The 27,614-nt window shown below is 40.1% G+C and overlaps 1 protein-coding gene across 1 annotated transcript; it reads left to right on the forward strand.

Annotated features, from left to right (window-relative positions):
• Window positions 1–5,894: 5,894 nt before the first annotated feature.
• Window positions 5,895–8,971, forward strand: LOC143019240 (uncharacterized). The gene is made up of 2 exons (XM_076174931.1): window positions 5,895–6,093; window positions 6,524–8,971. Exons 1-2 carry the CDS (start codon window positions 6,079–6,081, stop codon window positions 8,720–8,722), a joined length of 2,214 nt encoding a protein of 737 aa, XP_076031046.1. The 5' UTR covers window positions 5,895–6,078; the 3' UTR covers window positions 8,723–8,971.
• The last annotated feature ends 18,643 nt before the right edge of the window (window positions 8,972–27,614 follow it).

Consider the following 27,614-nt stretch of genomic DNA (forward strand, 5'->3'; position numbering starts at 1 on the left):
TTTATAAAAAAAAAAAAAAAAAAATCATACATCAATCTTCCCTTTCTATATTGTTCGTTTTTCTCCATGTATTTCTCCTCATTTAGTTCCAGTTCGACCAATATGTGTTCACTTTTACTTATTGGTGTCTTATATTCAATCTTGTTCACTATTTCAGGTTCTGATGTGATTATTAGGTCCAGTCTTGATGGTTCTTCCTCATTTTTATACCTAGTATTCTCTTGAATCCATTGCGTCATTTTATGTCCTATAATCATATCAAGTAGTACATTTCCCCATAAGTCGTCTCCACCCTTCACTGTCATCTCTTCCCAGCAGATTTCTTTACAATTAAAGTCACCCATTCTAACTATTCTTCCTCCATTTTCCATTATCTCATTTAGTGTTATCCTTGTGTCTTCTAACATACTTTTGTGTTCTCTCTCTTCTCACGAGGCCGTTTTAGGAGGCACATAATTTACTACAAACTTCCTGCTCTTCCCATCCCTGTCCTCCACTTCCATCATAATCATCTCTATTCTTTCCATATGTGACATTCCTCACATTTATATCCTTCTTAGTCAGGAACATAACTCCACCCCCTTGTTTCTAATCCAATAATTATATGCACCATGTCCTACACTGTTGGGTGATAGTGGACCTTTTAATTTTGTCTCTACAATTCCCACTATGTCCGGTTCTTTTTCCCTCAGATAATCATTCGGTTCGTTCAAGCCTGTTATTAAGCCATCTATATTTGCGTAAGACACTTTTAATTTTCTGCTGCTTCCATTGTGTTTTCCGTTTCCCTTCTGTTTTCCTCTGCTATGAACCATTTCCTCACTTTCATATTCACTACTCTCCAATAGAATTTCTCTTTTTCTGACTCTGTTCTTTTCTCGTTTTTTTCCTTAGCTTCTAGTCTTTTTGTTTTTCCTCCTCTCTTTCCTTTTTATTCATTTTCTTTTTATCCATACCTGTTTATATTTCTTACTGTCTGCTAGTTTCCCTGTTTTTGCTAAGATATTCTCTGCTGTCGTTTGTGACCTGAATTTAACCTTAATTGGCCTGGTCTTATCTGTATTGTATTTCCCGAGCCTATACATTTCTTCTATTTGTTTCCCTATTTCTGGTTTATCTTTTTGAACTACTTCTAATATATTATTAATTTTTCCTTTTCCTCATTTATTCTTGTAGTCCTATTTAGATTATACTTCTCTTCCATCCCTATTATAATTATACTTTTTTTTATCCGCTAAGTCTCTTACTATATTCTCCTTCTCCCTCATCACTTTAATAACTGTGTCCTTAGTTTGTTCTTTCATCTGCTGTTCCATTATATCTCTAAATTCCATTTTGTTGTTCTCTTGTACTTTTTTCCAACCACTTACCTCTTTTGCTATGGACTCTTTATTCTCTTTATTACTCCTCTTCAATTCCTCATTCTCATCCTTTACTTCTCTTAACTGTCTTTTTCATTATACTATTTCTTTAGTTAGGTTCTGATTCTCCTTCTTTATTTCTTCCAGCTTATCGACTCTTTGATTAATTAACTTTATTTGTTGTTCCTCCGTCTGAGTGAAGGAGACGGAGGAACAACAACGAGCCTACAGTACTAAAGACATTTCTTTTAGTTTCTCCTCTAAATTTACTAGTCGGGGAAGGTTGTCATGTCTTCCCTCATTAAATCCACGGAAATAGTTATCTTCACCCTCCAGTGCGCTACTCTTATCTATATTTCTAATTTTTACATTTTTACTAATCATATCTACTTCACCACTATTGTCAGGCGGTATTTTGTTTATATACCCTCTGAGTTCCTGGGCCCTATCTTTCCTTTCCCCATATCCTTCCATTTTCCTCAGTAATCCCTCTCCTTCTCCTTTTTCTTCACCTTCCCACTACACCACGAGCTTTCCCCTTTCCCTATTAATACAACACAGGTACTTCCTTGTCGTTGTGATCCTCAAAATTTGGAGTTATCACCGGAGTTCAGACTTCGCTGCCACTCCGACCGACGTGTGTGTGTGTGTGTGTGTGTGTGTGTGTGTGTGTGTGTGTGTGTGTGTGTGTGTGTGTGTGTGTGTGTGTGTGTGTGATTCACCATGGTCTTTGGATCATGTGTTGGACTCGTGACCGACAGCTATTTCCATCCCGGAAGATAGCTCAGAGCTCATATATGACCGATGTATGGGTAATGCTGTGACCTCACTCGCACACATACACACAACTCCCCGCCCACGAGAGTTGGAGTAACGGTCCACAGCGCAGCGATACTGAAATTATACCTTCCCCGGGCGAGAATCGAACCCGGACCGCCGTGGTGGCAACCAGGAACTTTACCGCTTCTTTCGGGAAGAGGAGCTACGCTCGAGATGTCCCGCCTTTGTATCTCCCAATGTCTAGTTTGCTATTAAATTTGTGTGTGTGTGTGTGTTTGTGTGTGTGTATGTGTGTGTGTGTGTGTGTGTGTGTGTGTGTGTGTGTGTGTGTGTGTGTGTGTGTGTGTGTGTGTGTGTGTGTGTGTGTGTGTGTGTGTGTGTGTGTGTGTGTGTGTGTGTGTGTGTGTGCGTGCGTGCGCGCGCGCGTGCGCCTGCCGGGCATTTAGGGGCAATGGTAATATACTCGTATTAGAGTATTCTCGATGTATTTCAAGGTTACATGATGGCCAAGACTACTTTTTGTAGAGACCTAGAAAGTTTAAAGGATGACTGCTCCCCTAGGTAGAGGAGGAGGATCCATTCATCCCGCCGGAGAGACACTCTTCTTACTCATAAGCTGTCTGAGTGAAGGAGACGGAGGAACAACAACGAGCCTACAGTACTAAAGACATCTTGAATTCCTATCGAGGGCTGTTCTTCAGCTGAACATAATCTGCCAGTGGAACATCACCTGGTTGCAAGGCCTAATCGACGTCAGCACGGTTAACTCATCATATTAAGGCAACAGGGTAGTATTCGTAGTAATGGGTTTCAATTGGACAAATTTAGGTATAGGAAGGAAAATGCAAGAACTGGTTTACCAATGGAGTGGTTAACGAGTGGAACAGACCTAGTAATCTTGTAGTGAGCGCTGAAACTTTTAGTTTTTTTAAGAGAAGTTAGATAAATTCATGGATAGGGATGATAGGTGGTAATGGACATGGAACTGCCTAATGTTGGCCTTACAGTCCCTTGCAGTCTCCTTCATCCTTATGTTTTTATGTTCACTCCAGGACTACCCCTCCCTTACCTCATTCTACACATAAGTTGAAATGAACCTTGGCTGACTCAGAGAAGACCCAAAATTCGCGCAAGCATTCCTCTAAAGTCCATAAGCTCAGCGAAGTAAGTGATGCTGGAGTACGTCTGCAGCTTGACAGCTCTAAAGGCAAAAACCGCCAACAAGAGCAGAACCATCATACACGCGCATAATAAGAGCGTCGTTGAACAAAATTCATTTTTCAACACTTAAAGAAGCATTGCGACGATGGGAGCGTCTATTATTATTATTTTTTTGTTCTGGGTTATTTCAGTCACTGAAATCCACGCAATAAATTTTGCAGATTGAATCCTTAATGGGTATTACCCCCTGAGTTTAATCCCAAAACGGTGAAATAAGATCAGTATGTTATGATTTATGTCAGCTGCGAATCAATTGCTCAGGTAACGGTCAATCCATCATCTAACCCTTCAGTGGGCTGTTCGACCGTTAATATTTTTCCAGTTATCGTCTCCAGCCGATTTTATTCATCTGTTGTGACCACCAATGGATATAATTTCAGCCTATTTCCATCATAGATTCTAATGAATACTATAACTTTAAAGTACTTTTTAGGTAGAAAGTCGATTTTGTTCGGCTCCAAGTCAGGGAGGAATGTTACTCTATTCCCCCTGCCGGGTTACTCCATGCACCAATGACAATCACGATTCACATCATCTGCTAGTTGGAATGTTCTATAACCGCTCTTCAGAACAACCCAGTTAAAACCATTTATATTCAAGTTACCTACAGCCATGGGATACTCTTGACAAAAAAGCATGTAGAACTTGGATTATAAAGGGAAAGTTATTAAGGAAAGTGTGGTAGAGCTTGGGATTCTTCTCAAACATTTCAGAAGAGAGACAAGAAAAGACTAAGGAAGATGCATTGGAAAAATAAACTCCAGGCTCTCACCTGTCTTCCCTAACCATCCAACATTATGTAATCCACCCTAATATGATATATAACTGTTGTCTCCATTTTTACCGAGTGGGAACCCTCATCCCCACAACAGCCCTTAACGGTTCTCAGTTTCATCCATAGTCCCTCTGGAAAGAAGAAACTTTTGACAATTGTGTGTGTTGCATTGGTGTAAGTTTGGCAATCAGATAGCAGTCGACGGTTGTCAGCTGTTCTCATGCATCAATGTCTAGGGGGGGGGGCAGTAGAAGGAATTATTATTGTTGTTGATAAATATCTCGGGCCCGGTGTGCTAATCGAGGCTCGACCCTTGCCGTTCTAGGTGAAGATGAGAATAAGAATGAGCTCTGAACACGGGCAACGCGACGGGGCGATGATTCCCTTAATGTCCTACAAAAGAAGACTGATCACAAAGATGTGCAACAGAATTTCCTACCAGAGGAGAAACTAATCCCTTAAGATAATTAATTAGGAGTGATCTCCCAATACAATTTTTACTGAATTACGAGTACTATCATTGCCGTTATTACGTTTACTAATATCATTGTGGCCATTATAATCATAATATTATCATCATCATATCATCATCATCATCATCATCATCATCATTATCGTCATTATTACCATTATCATTATTATAATTACTATTACCGGCATTGTTATTAGTAAATGGAAAATCCGCAGTTCTCTGTATGTGGCTGACAACCATCCTCAGATCCTTCCCTTCCTTATATCTTACTTGGAAGAATCTTTAGACTGTTTTCTGTGTTGTATTAGTGTGGGACTGCCTCCATGTCACTGGCTGCAAGTGATAGAGGAAGGAGCAGTCGCCGGTTGTCAGGTCTCAATGTGTGAAAAAGTGCAATACAGTTGAAGTTGATAAGAGATCCTGGGCTCAGTCCCGAGACCGAGTCCCAGCCTCTCAAGGCTGCACCAACTGAAGGAACTGAGGCGGTTGACGGGTTCTGAAAATAGGCAGCTTTGCTGTCCATCTTGTAGGACTGGTCATCGGTTCCTTGTTATCTCGGTTATCAATAATACAGTTAACATAATCGTTATTATTACCCTTATTACCATTATTATTAATCTTATTGCTACAACTATCGCTATCATATTACCATTATCACTGTTATTTTCATTATCATTACCTAATTATTTTCATTGTCATTATTACAGTTTCATGGTTATCATTGTCATTATTATCATTGCTATCATTATAACAATTGTTAGTAGTGAGTGGAGGCGGAGTTATAAAATTGGTAAAGGTGAGGTATAAGAAGGGCAGCAGAACGGAGGAATAGTAAAGTTAAAAGTCCTCTGTATGTTTTTTGAGTGAAGATTAGTCACCAACCATATAGGAATGTTGTGTGACTTTGATTCGTTGGGACTTCACGAAGTCCCTTAAATGATGATTGCATAAGTCTTAGCAGCAGTCTTCTCTCATACTGGGTCTATGAGGGTATGGGCAATCGATCTTACATCTTCCATTAAAATCTATTCCACCACTACATCAAGCATAGAGATAGAATGAAAAATCATGCAGAAAGCAGAATGCATATGTGCAAAAATAAAGACATCCATGACTGGGCAACGGCACGGGAACACGCTGCAACCTTGTGAATAGCACCTCGTTTTTGTTCCTTTGCCGAGGGATCCCACCCCCTTTTTCTTTTTTTCTTTTTTTTTTCTTGTTGCGCACCGTATAAAGGCGAGTTGCGCGAGCGCGCAGCAGCTTTAGCTTCGTCTCCTGAGCAGCAGCAGGAGCGGTGTCCCAGCACGATCCAGTTGGCGTCTGTGTTCTCTTCGCCGCTACAGCCACCGAATGGGGCCAACATAGGTGTTGTTCACCGTCATTTGTGTCCTGTGAAAAAAGGCCATTAGGAAGGGTGGGACTGCAGCCTATTCGGTCGGAGGTGGAGAACTTGGATAGCAACAGCCATGAAAGTGTGGGCGGTACGTATCCCCTTTAGTACGTCCCGGTAGTTTTGTACAGAAGCAAATCGGGTACATTTTGCTTAAGTTCCTTCGATGTCGTCATAACTCACACTCGCAATCGTAAGATTCGTTGCTGTACTTTGTGAGTCCAAAATATATACTGTACAATGGATAGCCGGTATAGTGGATCCAGTGATAGACTTCGCATGTAGCCTCTCACCGAATTAAGAATTGCAAAGAGTAGTAGAGCAAGGGCTAAGTCAGTGAACCTTTGGCTAAATAACTGTCCGTGCATGGCGACTGTCATTGTATGCATAATTCGTTGGAGAGATGTATTTACATATAGATATATTCAGTGATGCGTTGCATTTTATAAAAGGATGTGCAAAACTGGTTAGTCTGCTCTTGTTGAGATGTGGTTGATATAATTATTTTTGTCTTTCTTTAGTTGCTGCTGCTGGCTAGTGCCGCCGTGGTCCATGGAGTCGAAAAGGGAAAGGAAGAGAAGAAGCCAGCGGAGGGACAGGAATCGGCAGTTGCAGCCGACGAAGGGAAGGGGAAACGAGCCTGGATCAACCCATACATAGGTGGACCTGGAGGCTTTGGTGCGCTTCGCCCAGGTAGTCCCTTCGTCCAGCCTTCTTCCTTCGGGCACTTTAACTCACCGGTTGCAGCTTCCGCGTCGTCACCTTCCTTCACCCAGCTTGACCCTCGCCTGTACCAGCAGCATCAGGGCTTCAACCCTAGCTTCCAGCAGGGCATCTACTCAAGATACACTAATGGATTCGATCCCAAATACTCACAAACATTCAGCCCTTGGATGAGACCCTTCGGTTACTTCGGCACAGGCAACGTCAACTTGGCCAGGTACTACGGCCTGCGCCAATTCGGCGCTGGTGCCGGGCAGCAGTATAACCAAAGGTGGAGTCCGAACCTCAGGGCTGATGCCATCGTACCTGATCAGTCAGCAAGTAACTTATTCCCACAGTTTTCTACCAGGCCAGAGTTTAGACCTGACATAATCGACACTGCAACAGGATCAAGGCCAGGATTCAGGCCTGACGTCATCGACACTGCTGCAGGGTCAAGGTTTAGGCCTGGAGCCATCGACACTGCGACAGGATCAAGGCCAGGATTCAGCCCCGACGTCATCGACACTGCTACAGGGTCAAGGTTTAGGCCTGGAGCCATCGACACTGCAACAGGATCAAGGCCAGGATTCAGGCCTGACGTCATCGACACCGCCGCAGGGTCAAGGTTTAGGCCTGGCGCCATCGACACGGCAGGATCAAGGCCAGGATTCAGGCCTGATGTCATCGACACGTTTAGCCCTGACGTCATCGACAGTGCCGCAGGGTCAAGGTTTGGGCCTGACGTCTTCGACAGCGCCGCAGGGTCAAGGTTTGGATCTGACGTCTTCGACAGTGCCGCAGGGTCAAGGTTTGGACCTGACGTGGTCGACAGCGCCGCAGGGTCAATATTTGGACCTGACGTCTTCGACAACGCCGCAGGGTCAAGATTTGGACCTGATGTCGTCGACACCACCGCAGGGTCAATGTTTGGGCCTGACGTCATCGACAGCGCAGCAGGGTCAAGGTTTGGACCTGATATCGTCGACACCACCGCAGGGTCAAGGTTTGGGTCTGACGTCTTCGACAGCGCCGCAGGGTCAAGGTTTGGACCTGACGTCATCGACACCGCCGCAGGGTCAAGGTTTGGGCCGGACGTCATCGACACGACAGCACCAGACACAGATCCTCGCTTTGTCCCCAGCCAGTTCCAGCCCGGGCCTATGGGAGGCAGTTTTGCAGGTAAGGGTTCAACGGCATCTGCTCATCTTCCGAACCAGTTCCAACCGAGTTCTCTTGGAGGAGAATTCGGGTCTGATGGGAGTGCTGGTTCCAGCCCTGCCCTTGGTCCTCCAAGTGGCAGCTTCCAGTCCGATCCAACAATAGATAGTTTTGGACCAGGAAGCGGAAGTGGATCAACATTAGGAGTGCCACTATCCACAGGCACCCCAACACCTACAGGACCAATTGGATATCCTACGCCTAGTGGTAATCTTGCAGGCTTTAGCGGGTCATCAGGATTTGATGTATCGTTACAATCTGAATCCCCATTTGACAATCAACTTCCAGCTCCCGTGCCCACAGGTCTACCTCTGGGAACTACGCGTGGTCCCGAAGTCATAGGCACTGTTGCAGATCCAACCTTGGCACCCGGCTCTTCACCGTTCGCTGGTGCAGGTCTCAAACCGAATGCCTTTGACCGGACTGTGCCAGATTGGTCTAACATTCCCGTCTCCTTACCAAGAGTGGGTCTCGAATCTGTAGATGATGGGCAGAATCCAGACAGCAACAAGAGATTCCCTGCGTCTACCAAGGGTGCGACCGTTGCCATCTTCACCAGTGGCCCGGCCTCCGCTCCTTCCTCTTCCTCCATCTCCAAAACGAACAAACCCGTTAGTCCTTCCCCACCAAGCAAACCTATTTCCCCTATTCCTTCAGCTGGAACGACCTACAGCCAAGGCTCAATATCAAGCCAGAGCATTTCCTCTGATAACGACACATCTAACCCTAGTTTGCGCACCTCAGCCACCAAGCGAAAGGTGTTGGATAAAACTAAGGAGTTGAAACCGTCTAACTAGAGGAATCCCGGGGTTACAGAGCCCTATCTACAAACCGTGAGGAGTAGTAGGACTATTGATAGTATGACCGGCCGGCTAGTTATACGAAGAGCATGTGATATTATGTTTTTTTTTTTTTTTTTTTTTTTTTTTTTCTAAGTTCGTCTATGTACGGACATAATTATGGTATGAGTGGGGGCTATGCTACCCTTGGCGCTGTATAAGTCATCCAAAGTGTAAAAAACCTAAGAATCTCCCCAATTTGTTTACTTTTCCTTATTGTAATTTGCTTGCTATGAGTAAAGCGTTATCGAAAACAATTAAACTCTTCATCACATGCATACTTTCTTCTCTTTTCACACTCACAAAACTATTTCTCTTCCTCCACCCTTTTTTCTCTCTCTGTCTGTCTATTTTCTCTTTGTCTGTCTCTCTTTATGCGTGTATGTGTGTGCGTGTGATTCACCGTGGTTTTGTATCACATGTTGGACTCGTGATCGACAGCTATTTCCCTCCCGGAGGAGAACTTAGAGCTCATATGACCGATCTATGGGTAATGCTGACCTTAAACGCACGCACACCCCAAACTCCCCGCCCACGAGAGTTGGAGTAACAACCCGCAGCGCAGCAATACTGAAGTTATTTCAGCCCTGGGCGCTATTCGAACCCGGACCTCCATAGAGGCAGCCGAAGGCTCTGCCAACTGCGCCACAAGTGTATATATGTGTGTGTGTGATTCACGATCGGAGGAGAACTTAGAGCTCATGTATGACCGATCTATTGGTAATGCTGTGACCTTACAAGCACACACACCCAACTCCCCGCCCACAAGAGTTGGACTAACGACTCACAACGCAGCGATACTGATATTATTTCAGTTCTGGGAAGAATTCGAGCCCGGACCTCCGTAGTGTCAGCCAAGAACTCTACCAACTGCTCCACGAGTTGTGTGTGTGTGTGTGTGTGTGTGTGTGTGTGTGTGTGTGTGTGTGTGTGTGTGTGTGTGTGTGTGTGTGTGTGTGTGTGTGTGTGTGTGTGTGTGTGTATTTACCTAGTTGTATTTTACGGGAAGGGGAGCTATGTTCGTGGTGTCCCGTCTTCATATCTCATTTTATCTAAGCTATTTTTAAATTCATGTATTGTTTTTGCACACACCACTTTCTCATCTAACTTGTTCCAACTGTCGATTACTCAGTGAGGAAAGCTGTTCTTTTTCACATCTCTTCTATAGCTGTCTTTCTTGATTTTCTTTCCGTGTCCTCTTGTATTTCTATTATCCCATTTTATTAGATCCTCTCTATCAATAAATTCTATGCCTTTCATGATTCTGTAAATAGCTATCAAATCTCCTCTCTCTCTTCTTTGCTCTAGTGTCTGTAGCTCAAATTTTGTTAGTCTCTCTTCATATGATAGTTTTGAGTGTTGGTGCCAATTTTGTAATTTCTCTTTGTATTCTTTCAATTTTTTTTTTTTTTTTTTTTATATTTTTTGTACTTGGTGACCCCATCGTTGCTGCATATTCCAATCTTGGTCTTATCAGAGTGATTAGTATTTTCTTCACCATTTCTTCATCCAGGTATGTAAATGCCACTTTGATTGTTCTTATCAAATTATAAGTTTCTCCAAAAATCTTGCTTATATGTTTCTCAGGTGACATGTTATTCATAACAATGACTCCCAGGTCCTTCTCATTTTCAACTTTTTTTATTCCTTCTTCTCCCAATTTATATGATCCTGTTATTCTGTTTTTGCTTTTTCCAAATTCCATTATACTACACTTTTTAGTGTTGAACTCCATCTCCCACTTCCTACTCCATTCCCAGACTTTATTTAGATCACTCTGTAGTGACTCACAATCTTCTTCCGTGTTCACTTTTTTAATAGTTTTGCATCATCTGCAAAGAAGCTCATATGACTTCAATCGTAGGAAAAATAATGGAAACTATCATCAGAGATGCTATCGAACACCATTTAGAAAGTAACCGTTTGATAAATGATAGCCAACATGGTTTCAGACGGAAACGTTCTTGCGTGACTAACTTACTAGAATTCTACAACACAGTTATCTCGAATTATGACAAAAGAAACAATATAGATTTAATATATCTAGACTTTGCAAAAGCTTTTGATACCGTCCCACACGAAAGACTACTCACTAAATTAGCTTTACACGGAATAAGTGGTAGCCTATTAGGTTGGACTAGTAATTGGTTGAATGGTCGAAAACAGAGAGTTGTTTTAAATGGAAAAACTTCTAGATGGAAAAATGTTACAAGTGGAGTTCCTCAGGGTTCCGTTCTTGGGCCACTTCTATTCATAGTATATATAAATGATATAGACCATGGACTAAAATATACTGTTTCCAAATTTGCTGATGATACAAAACTGTGCGGAATGGCAAATGATCACTTAAACCAATTAGATATTCAAGAAGATTTAGATCAATTACAGCAATGGTCTGAAAAGTGGCTAATGAAATTTAACACAAGTAAATGCAAGGTAATGCACATAGGTAAAAATAACAGTAAGTACAATTACAAGTTATTTGGAAATTCGTTAACAAAAGTGGATAGTGAAAAAATCTCGGCGTAATTATCAGTAACGACCTCAAATCATCCAAGCAGTGTATTTCAGCCTCTGAGAAAGCAAATAAGATTCTAGGACTGATTGCGCGATCTTTTGATTTCAAAAGTCCATCACTCATTAACAAGCTATATAAATCATTAGTTCGTCCACATTTGGAATATCAAAAATAAATCATACGGAAATCGACTAAAACATATTAATCTGTTTTCCCTAAAAAAGCGTAGACTCAGAGGTGACTTGATACAGGTCTTTAAGATTCTAAAGGGAATTGACAACATCAAAAGTGACCAAATTTTTACATTGAATGAGAATCAGACAAGAAACAATGGTCTCAAACTGTCCGGAAATAGATTCAATTTAGAAGTAGGTAGAAACAATTTTGCCAACCGTGTAGTTAATGAATGGAATAAACTTCCTGCACAGGTAGTGCAATGTAGTTCAGTTCGAAGCTTTAAGAATCATTTAGATAAACACCTAAGCAAGATGCTGAAATGATTATGATTTATTTTATATTATTTGTTTTTGTTTTGTTATTATTTGTCTGTTTGATTTTCATTTATTATTAGTTATATGTCAATTTATTATTATTTACTATTTACCTGTTTGTTTATTATTTAACTATACCTATGCATTTATTTGTGTATTTTATTTGTTATTTACATTATTATAGTTTTTTGTTTTGTTATTTTTTTTTCGCATCCGACCTAGATATAAACCAAAAGGTCTCCTATCGGCATGCTCCGCCTTTGTAATCCTTTGTAATCATTAATATATATAGCAAACATTATTGGGGCCAGAATTGTTCCTTGTGGAACACCACTTATTACTTCATCCCAATTTGAGTGTTTGTTTCTTATCACTATTCTCATTTTTCTTTCTTGCAAAAAGTCTTCCATCCATTTAAGCAGTTTGCCCTGTATTCCTCCTTCAGTTTCTAATTTCTTAAGCAACTTTTTATGTGGTACTTTGTCAAAAGCTTTTTTTAGGTCTAGAAATACACAATTAGCCCATCCACCTCTTTCTTGTATTATATCTATTAGCCTTGAATAGAAACATATTAAATTGGTGACACATGATCGCCCTTGTCTGAATCCAAATTGCCTTGGATTTAGCACGTTTTTTTTTTTTTTTTCAAATATTTTACCCATCTACTTTTGACAACTCTTTCACAAATTTTTGCTATTGTACTTGTTAGAGAGACTGGTCTATAGTTGGTAGGGTCTTCTTTATTTCCCCCTTTATATATAGGTACTATATTTGCTTTTTTCCAATCTTCTGCAACTTTTCCTTCTTTCAAGGAACTGTTTATCATGCTGTGTATTTTGTCTGCCAGTTCATTCCTGCATTCTTTCAAAATCCAGTTTGCTATTTCATCTGGTCCATGCGATTTTCTGACATCAAGATTACTCAAGTGTTTCATTATTTCATTCTTTGTTACTTCTATTTCTTTCATAAGGGGGACTTTCTCTTTCCATTCGATCTCCCCAGGTTGTATGTTCTCCCTTGTATACACTGATCTAAAATGCTTGTTCATAATTTCTGCCATTTCTATTTCCTCTGTGTATTCAACTCCTTCTTGTCGTAATTTCTCTAATTCTTGTTTGTTTTTCAGTTTGTTGTTTACAAATCTGTAAAATAGTTTTGGTTGATCTTTACATTTTTCTATGACATCTTTTTCATATTTTCTCTTTTCCTCTCTGCACACTTGTACATATTCATTTCTGTAACAAGTATATATTTTCCATTTTTCAGGTCTTTTGTATTTTTCAATTTGGTCCAAGCTTTATCTCTTTTGTCTTTTAACTCCCTACAACTTTTATGGAACCAGTACTTTACATATTCTTTTTCTTGCTTTTGTCTTGGGACATACTTTTCCACTCCTTTTTTATAGATTTTTGTCAAAATATTCCATTTCTCTTCCACTGTTATTTCTTCTTTGTATATATTCTTTCCAAGTTTTCTTTTTGAAAGAATTCTCTTATTTTATAAAAAAAAAAAAAATCATATATCATTCTTCCTTTTCTATATTGTTCATTTCTTTTCATGTATTTCTCCTCATTTAGTTCCAGTTCAATCAATATGTGGTCACTTTTACTTATTGGTGTCTTATATTCAATCTTTTCCACTATTCTAGGTTCAGATGTGATTATTAGGTCTAGTCTCGATGGTTCTTCTTCATTTCTATACCTAGTGTTCTCTTGAATCTATTGTGTCATTTTATGGTTAATAATCATCTCGAGTAGAACATTTCCCCATGAGCCGTCTCCACCCTTTACTGTCATCTCTTCCCAGCAGACTTCTTTGCAATTAAAGTCGCCCATTATAACTATTCTTACTCCATCTTCCATTATCTTATCTAATGTTATCCTTGTGTCTTCTAACATACTTTTATGTTCACTCTCTTCCCACGAGGCTGTTTTTGGAGGCACATAGTTTATTACAAACTTTCTGCTCTTCTTATCTCTGTCTTCCACTTCGATCATAATCATCTCTACTGTATTCTTTCCATATGTGACACACCTCACGTTTATATCCTTCTTAGTCAGGAACATAACTCCACCCCCTTGTTTTGTCTCTCTGTTTCTAATCCAATAATTATATGCATTATGTCCTACACTGTTGAGTGGTAGTGGACCTTTTAATTTTGTTTCTACAATTCCCATTATGTCCGGTTCTTTTTCCTTCAGATAATCATTCAGCTCATTCCATCCTGTTATTAATCCATCTATATTTGTGTAAGCCACTTTTAATTTTCTGCTACTTCCATTGTATTCTCTGTTTCCCTTTTGTTTTTCTCTAGTATGTCCCATTTCCTTACTTTCATATTCACTACTCTCCAATAGAATTTCTGCTTCTCTCACTCTGTTCTGTTCTCGTTTTTTCCTTAGCTTGTTGTTTTTTCATTTTTCCTCCTCTCTTTCCTCTTTATTCATTTCTCTTTCTATCCAAACCTTTTTACATTGTTCACTTGCTGCTAGTTTCCCTGTTTTTGTTAAGATATTCTCTGCTGTCGTTTGTGACCTGAACTTAATCTTAATTGGTCTGATCTTATCTGCACAATACTTTCCGAGCCTATACATCTCTTCAATTTGTTTCATGATTTCAGGTTCATCTTCCTGAACTAATTCTAGTAAACTGCATACTTTTTCTTTTTCCTCTTTGATTCTTGTGGTTCTATTAAGATCATACTTCTCTTCCATTCCTAATATAATTATACATTTCTTTTTATCTGCTAAGTCTCTTACTATATTCTCCTTCCGTCTCATCACTTTAATAACTGAGTCTTCAGTTTGTTCTTTCATTTGCTGTTTAATTATGTCAGTAAATGCAACTTTACTGTTCTCTTGGATTTTTTCCAACCCTGTGCTTCTTTTGCTATGGACTCTTTATTCTATTTGTTCTTCTTTTTTAATTCCTCATTCTCATCTTTTACTTCTTTTAACTCTTTTTAATTCTTCTATTTCTTTAGTTAGGTTTTTGTTCATCTTCTCTAATTCTTCCAATTTGTCAACTCTCTGCGCATTCTCTGACATTTTACCGAACCTAATCTCCCAACGTTCGGTCATTTTTTTCAAGTTTTTCCTCTAGTCTTGCTAATCGGGGGAGGTTGGTATCCCCCCCCCTCATTAAATCCCTGGAAATTATTATCCTCACCTTCCATTGTGCTGCTCTTATCTATATTTCTAATCTTTACATTTTTGTTAGTCCCTTCATCGTCACTAAATTGACGTTTGCTTAAAAGTGGCAGTCTGCCGACAAGATTGACTAGATAAACACCATATGAGGATGGAGCCTTTATTTGTACGACGTTTCGCTTGTTACAGCTTTTTCAAGTACTTGAAAAAGCTGTAATAAGCGAAACGTCGTACAAATAAAGGCTCCATCCTCATATGGTGTTTATCTAGTCAAATTGACGTTTGTTTATATGGCGTCTGCCTGCCTGGACCAGTCTAACTTGTTCCAGATGTCTATTACTCAGTGGGGAAAGCTGTTCTTTTTCAGGTCCCTTCTATAACTATCTTTCTTGACTTTCTTTCCGTGTCCTCTTGTATTTCTATCATCCCATTTTATTAGATCCTCTCTATCAATAGTTTCTATGCCTTTCATGATTCTATAAATAGTTATCAAGTCTCCTCTCTCTCTTCTTTCCTCTAATGTCTGTAGTTCAAGTTTTGTTAGTCTCTCTTCATATGATAGTTCTGAGAGTGTTGGTGCCAATTTTGTAATTTCTCTTTGTATTCTTTCAAGTTTTTTTTATACAGTTTTTTGTACTTGGTGACCACATCGTCGCTGCATATTCCAATCTTGGTCTTATCAAAGTAACTAGTATTTTCTTCACCATTTCTTCATCCAGGTATGTAAATGCCACTTTGATTGTTCTTATTGAATTATAAGTTTCTAAAAGAAAATTATATGCTTCTCAGGGGACATATTATTCATAATAATGACTCCCAGGTCCTTCTCATTTTCAACTTTTTTTTTCTTCTTCTCCCAATTTGTATGATCCCACTATTCTTTTATTTTTCTTCCAAATTTCATTATACTACACTTCTTTAAATTGAATTCCATCTCCCACTTCCTACTCCATTCCCATACTTTATTGAGATCACTCTGTAGTGACTCACAATCTTCTTCAGTGTTCACTTTTTTCAACAATTTTGCATCATCCGCAAAGAAACTCATATAACTTTCAATTCCTTTATCCATATCATTAATATATATAGCAAACATTATTGGGGCCAGAACTGTTCCTTGTGGAACACCACTTATCACTTCATCCCAATTAGAGTATTTGTCTCTTATCACCTATCATTTTTCTTTCATACAAGAAGTTTTCCATCCACTTCAGTAGTTTGTCCTGTATTCCTCCTGCAGTTTCTAATTTTTCAAGCAACTTCTTATGTGGCACCTTATCAAAAGCTTTTTTCAGGTTTAGAAATGCACAATCAGCCCATCCATCTATTTCTTGTATTGCATCTATTAGCCTTGAATAGAAATACATTGTTTGTGACGCATGATCGTCCTAGTCTAAATCCAAATTCCTTTGGATTTAGTACTTTTTTTTTCAAATGCTTTACCCATCTAGTTTTGATCATTCTTTCACAGATTTTAGCTATCGTACTTGTAAGAGATTGGTTGATTTATGGAATGTTTGGCTTGAAGGCCAAGCGCCGGAGCCGGTAGGCCATTCAGCGTATGTCTATCATATATAAATATATAAAAATTCAAGTAAAACAGTAAAAACAATAACCACTCACAAAAATACATCAAAACAAGATACACTCACAAGCAATCATATACAGTATTTTAAATTTCATAAATTGATGTTTTTTAAAAACTTTAAAACATTCTTTACATGAGCCTCTTCCCCTAAAATTTCTTTAAGAGATAAATTTGTTAAAAAGTTTGCCCTGCACTGAGTTAAAATGTATTTAATTGTAAAAACAACTTGGCAAGTGGGTCATTGGGGGGCCACCTTTTCTGCTCCACTTGCCATAAAAAATTGATGGGTAATATAGGAATGGCCAATTCTTAATCTTGTTAAAACAATACTTGATCTTCTGTCCAAAGAATGACACTTCCAAGGTCTCACCAAGGGGTGAATCTCTTTTAATTTGTAATTACCGTCCAGCCTTGTCCATTGTTCTTGCCACTTCTCCATTGCATAACTATGAATTACTTGTTTGAAGTCTGTATGTGGGATTTTTGTGTCTGTTATATGGCTGAGCCTAGTAGCGGCTTTGGCTGCAACATCGGCCTGTTCATTTCCAGCGGTACCCACATGGGAAGGCACCCAGCAAAAGTTCACTTTTATTTTTTTCCGGTTGTTAATGAGAATTAACCAGTCCTGTAGTTCTTGGAATAAATAGTAATGAGGCAACAATTTATTTAGAGCGGATAAAATGCTCATAGAGTCTGTAAAAGTTACAACGTTCTTATTACATAGAACAGAAATAAAAACAAATTTGATTGATTGATTGATTTATGGAATTTTTGGTTCGAAGGCCAAGCGCCGGAGCCGGTAGGCCATTCAGCGCATATTTATCTTTTAGATAAAAATTCAAGTAAAACAGTTAAAACAATAAACATTCATGAACACACATCAACAACATACACTCACAAGCATTCATATACACAATTTTAAATTTCATAAAATAAATTTGTCTTTTAAAAACTTTAAAACATTCTTCACACGAGCTTCCTCCCCTAAAATTTCTTTAAAAGATAAATCTGTTAAAAAATTTGCCCTGCGCTTATTAGAGAATGCGGGGCACTGAACTAAAATGTGTTTAATTGTTAAAACTATTTGGCAAGTGGGACATTGGGGGGCCAGCCTTTCTGCTCCACTTGCCATCAAAAATCTATGAGTGATGTAGGAATGGCAGATTCTTAATCTTGTCAAGACAATACTTGACCTTCTGTCCAAAGGAGGACACTTCTTATACTTATATACTACTTAAACTTATATACAACCCAAACGAAAGAGGCACCTTCTTCTCTGCAAGATGGCAGAGGGAATACACACCTGATCTAGTTTTTGTCACCAGAAATGGAAACCAAACTCCACTCCAAGCTCAACGAGAAGTGCTCAGTGATTTCCCAAACAGCCAACATAGACCAGTACTCATCACTACAGGGACAACCATACCTTTCATAACATCACTCCCAAAGCCCAGGTGGAACTTCCATAAAGCTAACTGGGAAGAATACTCCCAATACATAGACAAAATCTGCAGACGCATCCCAGCAACCAGAAACAACATAGACAGATTCAACAAACTCATAACAAAAAGTGCAAAGAAATACATCCCCAGGGGATACCGGAAAAAATACATTCCCTGCTGGTCTGAAAGAAGCAAAGAACTGCTCCAAGAATACGAAAAAACTCAGGACCCAGATATTGCAGATGAACTGCTCGAATCTCTCATGGAATCCAGACGTGAAAGATGGACTGAAACTGTGGAAAATTTAGATTTCACACATTCAAGCCGCCACGCATGGAATATCCTCAAAAAACTAGACCCAGACAAGCCATGTGGCCCAAGCATCGCCGCCCCAATAACGGCAGAATCCATAGCAAACCAAATCAAACAGCGCAGCACCCACAAACCAAACTATAAATTTGAGAAATCTACCAGACAAAAATACCAACAACTCATAAAATCCCACCCTGAAGCAGGAGAAACAGCATTACCAATCTCAGAACAGGAAATAAAAGCAGCAATAAATAACATGAAATCAGGAAAAGCCGCAGGAGTAGATGGAATATACCCCGAAATGATAAAACACCTAGGCATAAATGCAACCAAGTGGCTCTCCAAAGCTTTCACCAATATAATAGACCACTCTGACCTCCCTAGAACCTGGAAGATAGCTAAAGTAATAGCGATCCTCAAACCGGGAAAACCAGCAAACGACCCAAAAAGCTACCGCCCAATATCCTTACTATGCTGCTCGTTCAAACTACTAGAGAGAATACTGTTAAAGCGCCTTACACCTATATTGGATCTCCATATTCCTCCAGAACAAGCAGGTTTCAGGGTAGAAAGAAATACTACAGAGCAAGCCCTAGCACTTACTACATACATAGAGACAGGGTACGAATTTAAACTGAAAACAGGAGCAGTTTTTATTGACCTGACAGCCGCATATGACACCGTCTGGCACGATGGACTAATGACAAAGCTTGCCCAACACATACCCTGCAAGAAAACCCTAAAGCTTTTAAACAAAATGGCTGGAAAAAGAACCTTTTTTGTTTGCTTGGGTAACGACACCAGCAAGAGCAGGAAAATAAAAAATGGAGTTCCACAAGGATCAGTCTTGGCTCCAACACTTTTCAACATCTATATGAGTGATATGGCCACCACAACCTCCAGAAAGTTTGGATATGCAGACGATTTTGCAATGGCCTACCAATCAAACAAGATTGAACAGCTAGAAAATACAATATCAGAGGACCTGCAAACAATACAAAAATACTTTGAGAAATGGTATCTGCAAATGAACACAAACAAAACTGTGTCAACACTGTTTCACCTAAACAATAAACAAACTGACAAAACTCTGGATATTAAAATAAACAACCAAACCCTCCCAGCCGACAAAACCCCCAAGTACCTTGGTATAACCCTAGACAGGACTCTAACATATAAAAAGCATATAGAAAACACAGCGCACAAATTGAACAAAAGAAACTGCTTGATCAGAAAACTAGCTGGAACCACCTGGGGAGCAAAACAAACAGTGCTTAAAACCGCAGCACTTGCCCTGTGCTACAGTGTAGCAGAATATGGGGCCCCAGTGTGGGCTCAGAGTGCACACACAAATAAAATTGACAATAAACTCCACGCAACCATGCGGATAATATCAGGGGCCATTAAACCAACACCACTCATTTGGCTGCCAACGATGAGTGGCATAGCACCACCAAATATACGACGTGAGGATGCCATACAAAAACAACACCAACGCATAGACAACCTTCTAGCAGATATACCCCTCAAACAAATAATGGAGGAGGCCCCACTAACAACGAGGCTAAAATCAAGAAAACCTTTCTTTAAAACAAAAAACGAAAATTTCAACCTAAAAGAAGCCTGGCAAGAAGAATGGACAAGGAAACTACCCACTGGGGGAAACTTAGTAACAGACCCTACCGAAATACTACCTGGATTTTCCAACCTAACCAGAAGAGAATGGACACAAGCCAACAGGCTCATATCACAACAAGGCAAAACAGCCGTTAACCTGCATCGCTGGGGCTACAAAGACTCCCCAATGTGCCCATCTTGTCATAATTCGCCCCAAGATACAGACCATCTCGTACTGCACTGCCCAATCACAGCAGTGCCAGGGGGTTACCAGACTATCTATGAAGCAAATCAAACATTCATAGACTGGCTAGCAAATACAAAGTTGGAGGTGTAAGAAAGCCATACGATACTACTACCAAGGGGTGAATCTCTTTTAGTTTATAATTGCCGTCCAGCCTTATCCATTCTTCTTGCCACTTCCCCATTGTGTAACAATGAATCACTCCTTTGAAGTCAGTATGTGGGACTTTTCGGTCTGTTACATGGTTGAGCCTAGTGGCGGCTTTGGCTACAGCATCGGCCTGTTCATTTCCAGAGATACCCACATGGGACGGCACCCAGCAAAAGTTTACTTTTATTTTCTTTCTGTTGTTGATTAGAATTAACCAGTCCTGTATTTCTTGGATTAAAAAGTGAAGAGGCAAAAATGTATTTGCAGAGGTTAAAATGCTCATGGAGTCTGTAAAAATAACAACGTTCTTGTTGCATGGAACAGAGTTAAAAACAAATTTGAGGGCGTTGCTGACTGCCTGCAGTTCAGCAGTAAAAATAGAGCTAAAATAAGGCAACTTTCTCTTTAAAACTGTGCTATCAGATACAACAGCACAACCAACACCATCTTGGGATTTTGATCCATCTGTATTAATAAAAATTGCATCAGCATGTACTGATAAATGTTCTAAAAATTCACTTTTTAGCTCTACAGCAGTTCTGTTTTTCTTCTTTTTAAGAGGACATATTTCAGTGGGGCATCGGTTCCAAGGAGGGAATTTGGGAGGCGTGATCTCAGCAATTGTATTAGGAACAAGTCCTACCTTCTCTGTCCCAACTTCACATCTCACTTCTAAAGGTTTCGGCAGAGTACTTTTCCTTGGAGCTCTGTCTACTGGCTGCTTTACAAATTTGAAGTTTGGATTCTGTTTGGATGTCAAGACACGATATATATATCTAAGGCTTAAGTCCTCCCTGCGAATATACAGGGGAGGGAGGAACTCCTGCGTCCACATACAAGGTATCCACTGGAGATGTTCTATAGGCTCCCGAACAGATCCGTAAAGCCATATTGTGGACTATATCAAGCTTCTTCAGTGAACTTTTACATGCCGATCCATAGATTTGACATCCGTAATCCATTTTGCTAAGACACAATGTTTGGTAAAGCCTTATTAAAGTTACACGATCTGCTCCCCAGTTGAAACCAGACACTACCTTTAGTATATTAAGTCGCTGTTTAACAGTGTATAAACCTCGTTTATGTGATTTGTGAATGTCAACCTTTTATCCAATACCAGACCCAAGTATTTTACTTCATCTTCATACGGTAATATGACACCCTCTAAGAATAGTGTTGGTATTTCTTCCTTGCGTCTTAGTCTGGAAAACCTTATGGCTTTGATTTTTTCAGCAGAGAATCTGAGGCCCCTGCAATTAGCCCATCTTTTGCCCCGTTTCTAATGTTGTCGATTTGCTGCACACAATAGCGAAGTCATCAGCATAAGCCAATCCATGAACTCCTGTGGGAACTTGCTCTAATAAACTATTAATGGCTATGCTGAACAGTGTAGGACTCAGAACACTTCTTTGGGGAATCCCTTCTTCTTGAAGATATGCACAAGAGAAAGAAAAGCCCACTCGGACTTTTAGATAACGGTCAGATAAGAAGTCCTTTAAACAATTTAACATATTACCCCCGATACCCCACTCTGCAACTTGCTTCAGAATGCCTATCCGCCAGGTAGTATCGTAGGCATTTTTCAAGTAAAAAAAAAACACAGCAATGCTAGAGTTCTCAATTGCGAACGCATTCTCAATCTCACGAGTGATAAAAAGTAAGGGGTCCAGAGTGCACTTATTTCTTCTAAATCCAAACTGTCGGTTAGATAGCAGATTTTTAGATTCCAAAAAACAAATTAAACGCGTATTAACCATTCTTTCATAGATCTTACAAATGCAGCTAGTGAGAGCAATAGGTCTGTAACTTTGTGGGTCATGAGAGTCTTTTCTTGCCTTTAAGATTCCTATGATGATTGAAGTCTTCAAAGATTTAGGAGAAGATCCACAAGACCAAAATTTGTTCAGCACATTTAAAAGGAATTTCTTCGACGATATGGATAAGTGACCAACCATGGAATAAAGAATGTCATCCTCTCCAGGAAAGGTTGGGGAGGATAAAGATAAAGCATGATCCATTTCTTCCAAGGTGAAGAGAAGATTATATGCCTCCGAGTTCGTATTTGTAGGAGGAATAATCGTGGTCTTGGCTCTAATTCTTCTGAAATTATCTGAATAATGTAGTGGGCTTGAAATATCAGCATAATGTCCTCCAAAAGCCTCTGCTACTTCTCTTGTATCTGATATAAAAGAGTCACTTATCTTCAGAATGGGTAAAGGAGATGGAGTAAACTTTCCTTGTAATTTTCCAATCCTATTCCATACTAAGGTAGGGGAAGAGTCATATTTCAATTCGCTAATATATTTAATGAAGGATTCCCTCCTTGCTTTCTTGAAGATTTTCTTCTGCTTTGCTCGAGCTCTTCTGTACGTTATCTTGTTGACTAGACAAGGGTATCTCCGATATCTCTTATAGCAAGTTCTTGTAATCTTTCTGCTTAAAGCACATTCATCGCTCCACCAGGGGACTACTGGGCGTTGAGGTTTACCAGCTGTCCTAGAAATGGAGGAGAAAGCACCAGAGAGTATCATGTCTACCAGGTAGTCATATGCATCACAGTTACTACCAAAATCACTAGTCTTATAATTAATCTCTGTGGATCTCCTAAATAATTCCCAATTAGCCTCTCCTGTCTTCCATTTAGGTAAGCAACAGGAGGGAGTGTTCTTTAAATATTTGATATGGATAGGCCAGTGGTCGCTATCATGTAAATCTTCATCTATTGACCAACTGTAGTCTAATCTTAAGGATGATGAACAAATAGTTAGGTCTATAGCAGAACTTGAGTTGTGAAAGACATCAAACCTAGTTTTGGAACAGTCATTCATCAAAATGACATCGTTATTATCAATAAATTCTTCAATTATATTGCCCCAGGGGTCACACCTTCATTCACCCCATAGAGGATGCTTGGCGTTAAAGTCACCCATTAGAATAAAAGGCTCAGGGAGCTGGTCAACCAAAGATTGTAGGTCATTTAACTCAAACTGACGGGGGTGCTTATATATGTCTACGAGTCGATCTTCCAGTTCAGGTTCCAAATACAAAGAACATAAAGTGATCCATTTAGTGGTAAAGATTTGTACTGCACAAGCCTGCAACACCGAATGTAGCTGGACACTTCTGTGGTTTACACATTTCTTAACAATGATACCAGTACCTCCATGGGCACGGCCCCCAATTATAGGAGGAGATCTGTAAAATTTATAATTAAGTCCAACATTAGGGGATAAATTGCCAAGTATAGTTTCTTGCACACACAAAATAGACACATCATGTTCTTTAAAGAGAATCCCAACCTGTTCTCGATGAGAATTAAAACCTTGAATATTCCATTGAATTATGGATATTATACTGTTTTCTTTTTCTTTTTGGGGTCTACTGGTCTGGTAAGAGAAGTCTGGGAGAGAGAGGGTCGACAAGGTGGGTTCTTTTCTAATTTCTTTGCTTTCGCGGGTGGTATTCTCCTCTCTGACAATGGTCCGACCGACGATGTCGAGTCCGGGTTATTAGTTTCTTTCTTAGATTGCTTATCACGATTTGGGGAAGAAGATAGAGATGAGGGTGGACTGTGGAGTCTTTTGCTGCGCACAGCTTCAGACTCCATAGCTTCGCTTCTGTGTGCCTCAACTGAGTGAGGCACATCAGTCCGTGATCCCTTTTTTAGGGAAGTTTGACTGATTGAGAGAAGGCTTTATTAGAGGAACCCTGTGGGGTTTCAGCAATGAGAACTTTAGCTGCCCCTCTAGATGGGGCAGGAGGCATTCCCTCAACTGGGGATGGGAGAACCTCCGCAGAGGAGGGTTGAGTAGTACTACAATTTCCAACTTGTGGAGAAGAACGATTAGGTCTAATAGTGACTCTTTCACGCTGAGGCTTAGGTTCAGCATTTCCTTGATCCTCATTGCTTCTGTGCACCTCTACTGAGTGAGGCACACTAGTCAGCAATCCCTCTACTGGGGAATCCCCCAAGTCTGGAAGAGAGATTGCCTGAGAGGAGGCTTCATTACAAGAAGCCTGTGAGGTTTCTACAATAGAAACCTTAGGTGCCCCTCCAGATGGGGCAGGGGACACCCCTTCAACAAGGGGTGAGGAAACCTCCGCACAGGAGGCTTCAGAAGTACTAGAAATTCCTACTTGAGAAGAAGAAAGACCATTAGGTTTCATAATAACACTTTTACACTGAGGCTTGGGTTCAGTGTTAACAGAACCATTCATATTGGCATTTTTATTTCTATTGGGTTCTACAGTTGGCTGGTCCACTTTACTATTTGTTTTAACAACATCACTGTATCTTTTGGAATCACTTAATAGTCTTTTAGCATGCCCTACACTTATATGTTCTGCATGAGCTTTTAGTAGTATTTCCTGTTCCTTCTTATAAATTACACAGTTCTTATTTCTGGCATCATGCTCTTCTTTACAATTTATAGAAACTGTTGGGCGGGAACAATCCCCATGTTCAGGCTGAGCACATATCAAACACACTTTGTCCCTTGCACATCTGCGGGAAGGATGGCCAAAATCATAGCAGTTAAAGCACTGAAGGGGACGGGGCTTAAACTGCTTCACATAAACAATCTCTTTTTCTATCTCTACATAATGAGGTAGATCTTCACCACAAAAACTTAGGATAATCATAGAAGAACGAGGGATTTTAGCAACCTTCCAAACATTAGTTGGGCACATTTCTAAAAATTTCTTCTTCATCAAAGTCATACAGATCTCTATTAAAAATTACCCCTTTGGCATAACTAAAGGTGTAGTGGGGTTTAACTTCCTTAATGTCCGAATTCTGTTTCAAGTTAAGCACCATGGCAGCTTGTTCATAAGATTTTACATAAATTAGGAAGGAATTTCTTCCAAATCGTGATACCTGTGAGTTATTAAAATTACCACAGCCAAGGTGACTCTTCAAGAATCTTCTAAACTCGAACAAGTTACCACGTTCTTTTGCAAGAGTGATAATAAGCCACTTAGCTGGGTTGGGAGGTCTCTGCACACTTTCCTTCCTTTCCTCGACCGGGATTTCTAGATAAAAGATATCCAAGTTAGGTGGCACTCTACCAACAAGTTGGGCTGAAGATTCATTCTCATTACAATTATTATAATCCAAGCAGGCAGCAGCTGCATCCTGGTTAGAAAGAAATGAGATCCACACTAGCCAAGCTTTAAAGTTGTTAGTTAGTTTAACTCTGATCTCTTTAATTTGTCCAAATTTACGGAACTTTTCACATAAGCCTGTATAACTCTTATCAAGAGAGACGTATTGTAAATGCAAGATTCTATGACTATTAGGGGCAGTATTTGATTGATTGATTTTATCGAAGTCCTTTTTCAAGCCGGAGTCGTCAACTTGGGGCTTTATTTTTGTTGAGTCAATATTGTCAACTTTAGGATTGGCAATATTAGGAGAGGGATCGGGGGGTTTAGGAGGAGGATCAGGTAGTGGTGGAGGTTTAGAACATTCAGTTTGAACAGCCGCCATCATCGTGTATATCTATGAGGCCACACCATATATTAAGAAAGAAAGAGCAGTGCATGGAAGAAGATACTGCAGTTACCTGATGCCGCACGCAATAAAAGAAAAGTCTCTGCAGAGTCGGGAAGTTCCAGAAACGACTATTTACACATGCAGGGCCTCGGAGGTGAGTTAGAGACTTTGTCAACCCGGGGTTTGTCCTCTTTTGTTTTGTCCCATTTAGGATGGGTCCGGCGTAGTCACTCTGCATGTGTACTGGATAGGGAGAAAGGAAGTCGGTAGCCTAGTACCTGCCTCACAAACATGCATTCCCCAGTCGGTGGGCTTTCGGCCCTCGCAGGGAGTAGTGACCTCGCGGTATACATCCCCACTTCACTGGGTTCAGACATGTAGCTTGGAAGGCACCAAGATACCAGAACCTTCCTTAACAAGTATTAGAGAAAGATGGTGAAAAAGGAGAGTAGGGTAGCAAATATGAAGGATAGGGATAGGAGAATTCACAAAGGAAAAGGGTGAGGGACCCCCTATCTATTCACTACCCCAAAAAACCTCATCCTAAAACAACTGTCATAGGATGAGGGCGACAAATCCTACGAGTATTCCAGTCCATAATCAATACCAAGCTAGGGTCGTCAACAAAAAGACTTTTGGCTCAGTTTTCGTCTGGTAGCTCGGGGCTGACCTCTCCAGTATGGTTGCACCTGGCTGGCACAGCTCAGCCCGTCCTTACTACATGGAAGCCCCCCCACTACATCAAAATACTGGGCCTTGGGGGGGAAAACAAATTTGAGGGCGTTGCTGACTGCCAGCGGTTCAGCAGTAAAAACAGAGCAAAAATAAGGCAACTTCCTCTTTAAAACTGTGCTATCAGATACAACAGCACAACCAACACCGTCTTTGGATTTTGATCCATCTGTATAAATAAAAACTGAATCAGCATGTACTGATAAGTGTTCTAAAAATTCACTTTTTAGCTCTACAGCAGTTCTATCTTTCTTGTTTTTAATAGGACAGATTACAGTGCGACATCGGTTCCAAGGAGGGAATTTGGGAGGCGTGATCTCAGCAACTATAAAAGGAACAAGTCCTACCTACTCTGCCCCAACTTCACATCTCACTTCTAAAGGTTTCGGTAAAGTACTTTTTCTTGGGGCTCTGTTTACCGGCTGATTTACGTATTTGAAGTTTGGATTTTTGTTTTGATGTTAACACACGAGATATATATCTAAGGCTTAAGTCCTCCCTGCGAATATACAGGGGAGGAATTCTTGTGTCCACATACAAGCTATCCACTGGAGATGTTCTATAAGCTCCCGAACAGATCCGCAGAGCTATATTGTGGACTATATCAAGCTTCTTTAATAAAGTTTTACATGCCGATCCATAAATTTGACATCCGTAATCCATTTTGCAAAGGCACAATGTTTGGTAAAGCCTTATTAGAGTTATCTACGATCTGCTCCCCAGTTGAAGCGAGACACTACCTTTAGTATATCAAGTCTCTGTTTAACAGTGCATATAAACTCGTTTATGTGATGAGTGAACGTCAACCTTTTGTCCAAACACAGACCCAAGTATTTTATTTGATCTTCATATAGTAATATGACACCCTCTAAGAATAATGTCTTAGTCTAGAGAACCTAATGGCTTTTGTTTTTTCAGCAGAGAATCTGAGGCCCCTGCAATTAGCCCATGCTGTTACTAAGTTGATAACCTCTTGAATCTTTTGGCCTGTTTCTAGTGTTGTCGGTTTGCTGCACACAATAGCGAAGTCATCAGCATAAGCCAATCCATGAACTCCAGCAGGAACTTGTTCTAATAAACTTTTAATGGCTATGCTGAACAGTGTAGGACTCA

This window comes from Oratosquilla oratoria, chromosome 36 (assembly GCF_046742065.1).
Source record: "Oratosquilla oratoria isolate Oo_2021 chromosome 36, ASM4674206v1, whole genome shotgun sequence".
Taxonomy (NCBI): Eukaryota; Metazoa; Arthropoda; class Malacostraca; order Stomatopoda; family Squillidae; genus Oratosquilla; species Oratosquilla oratoria.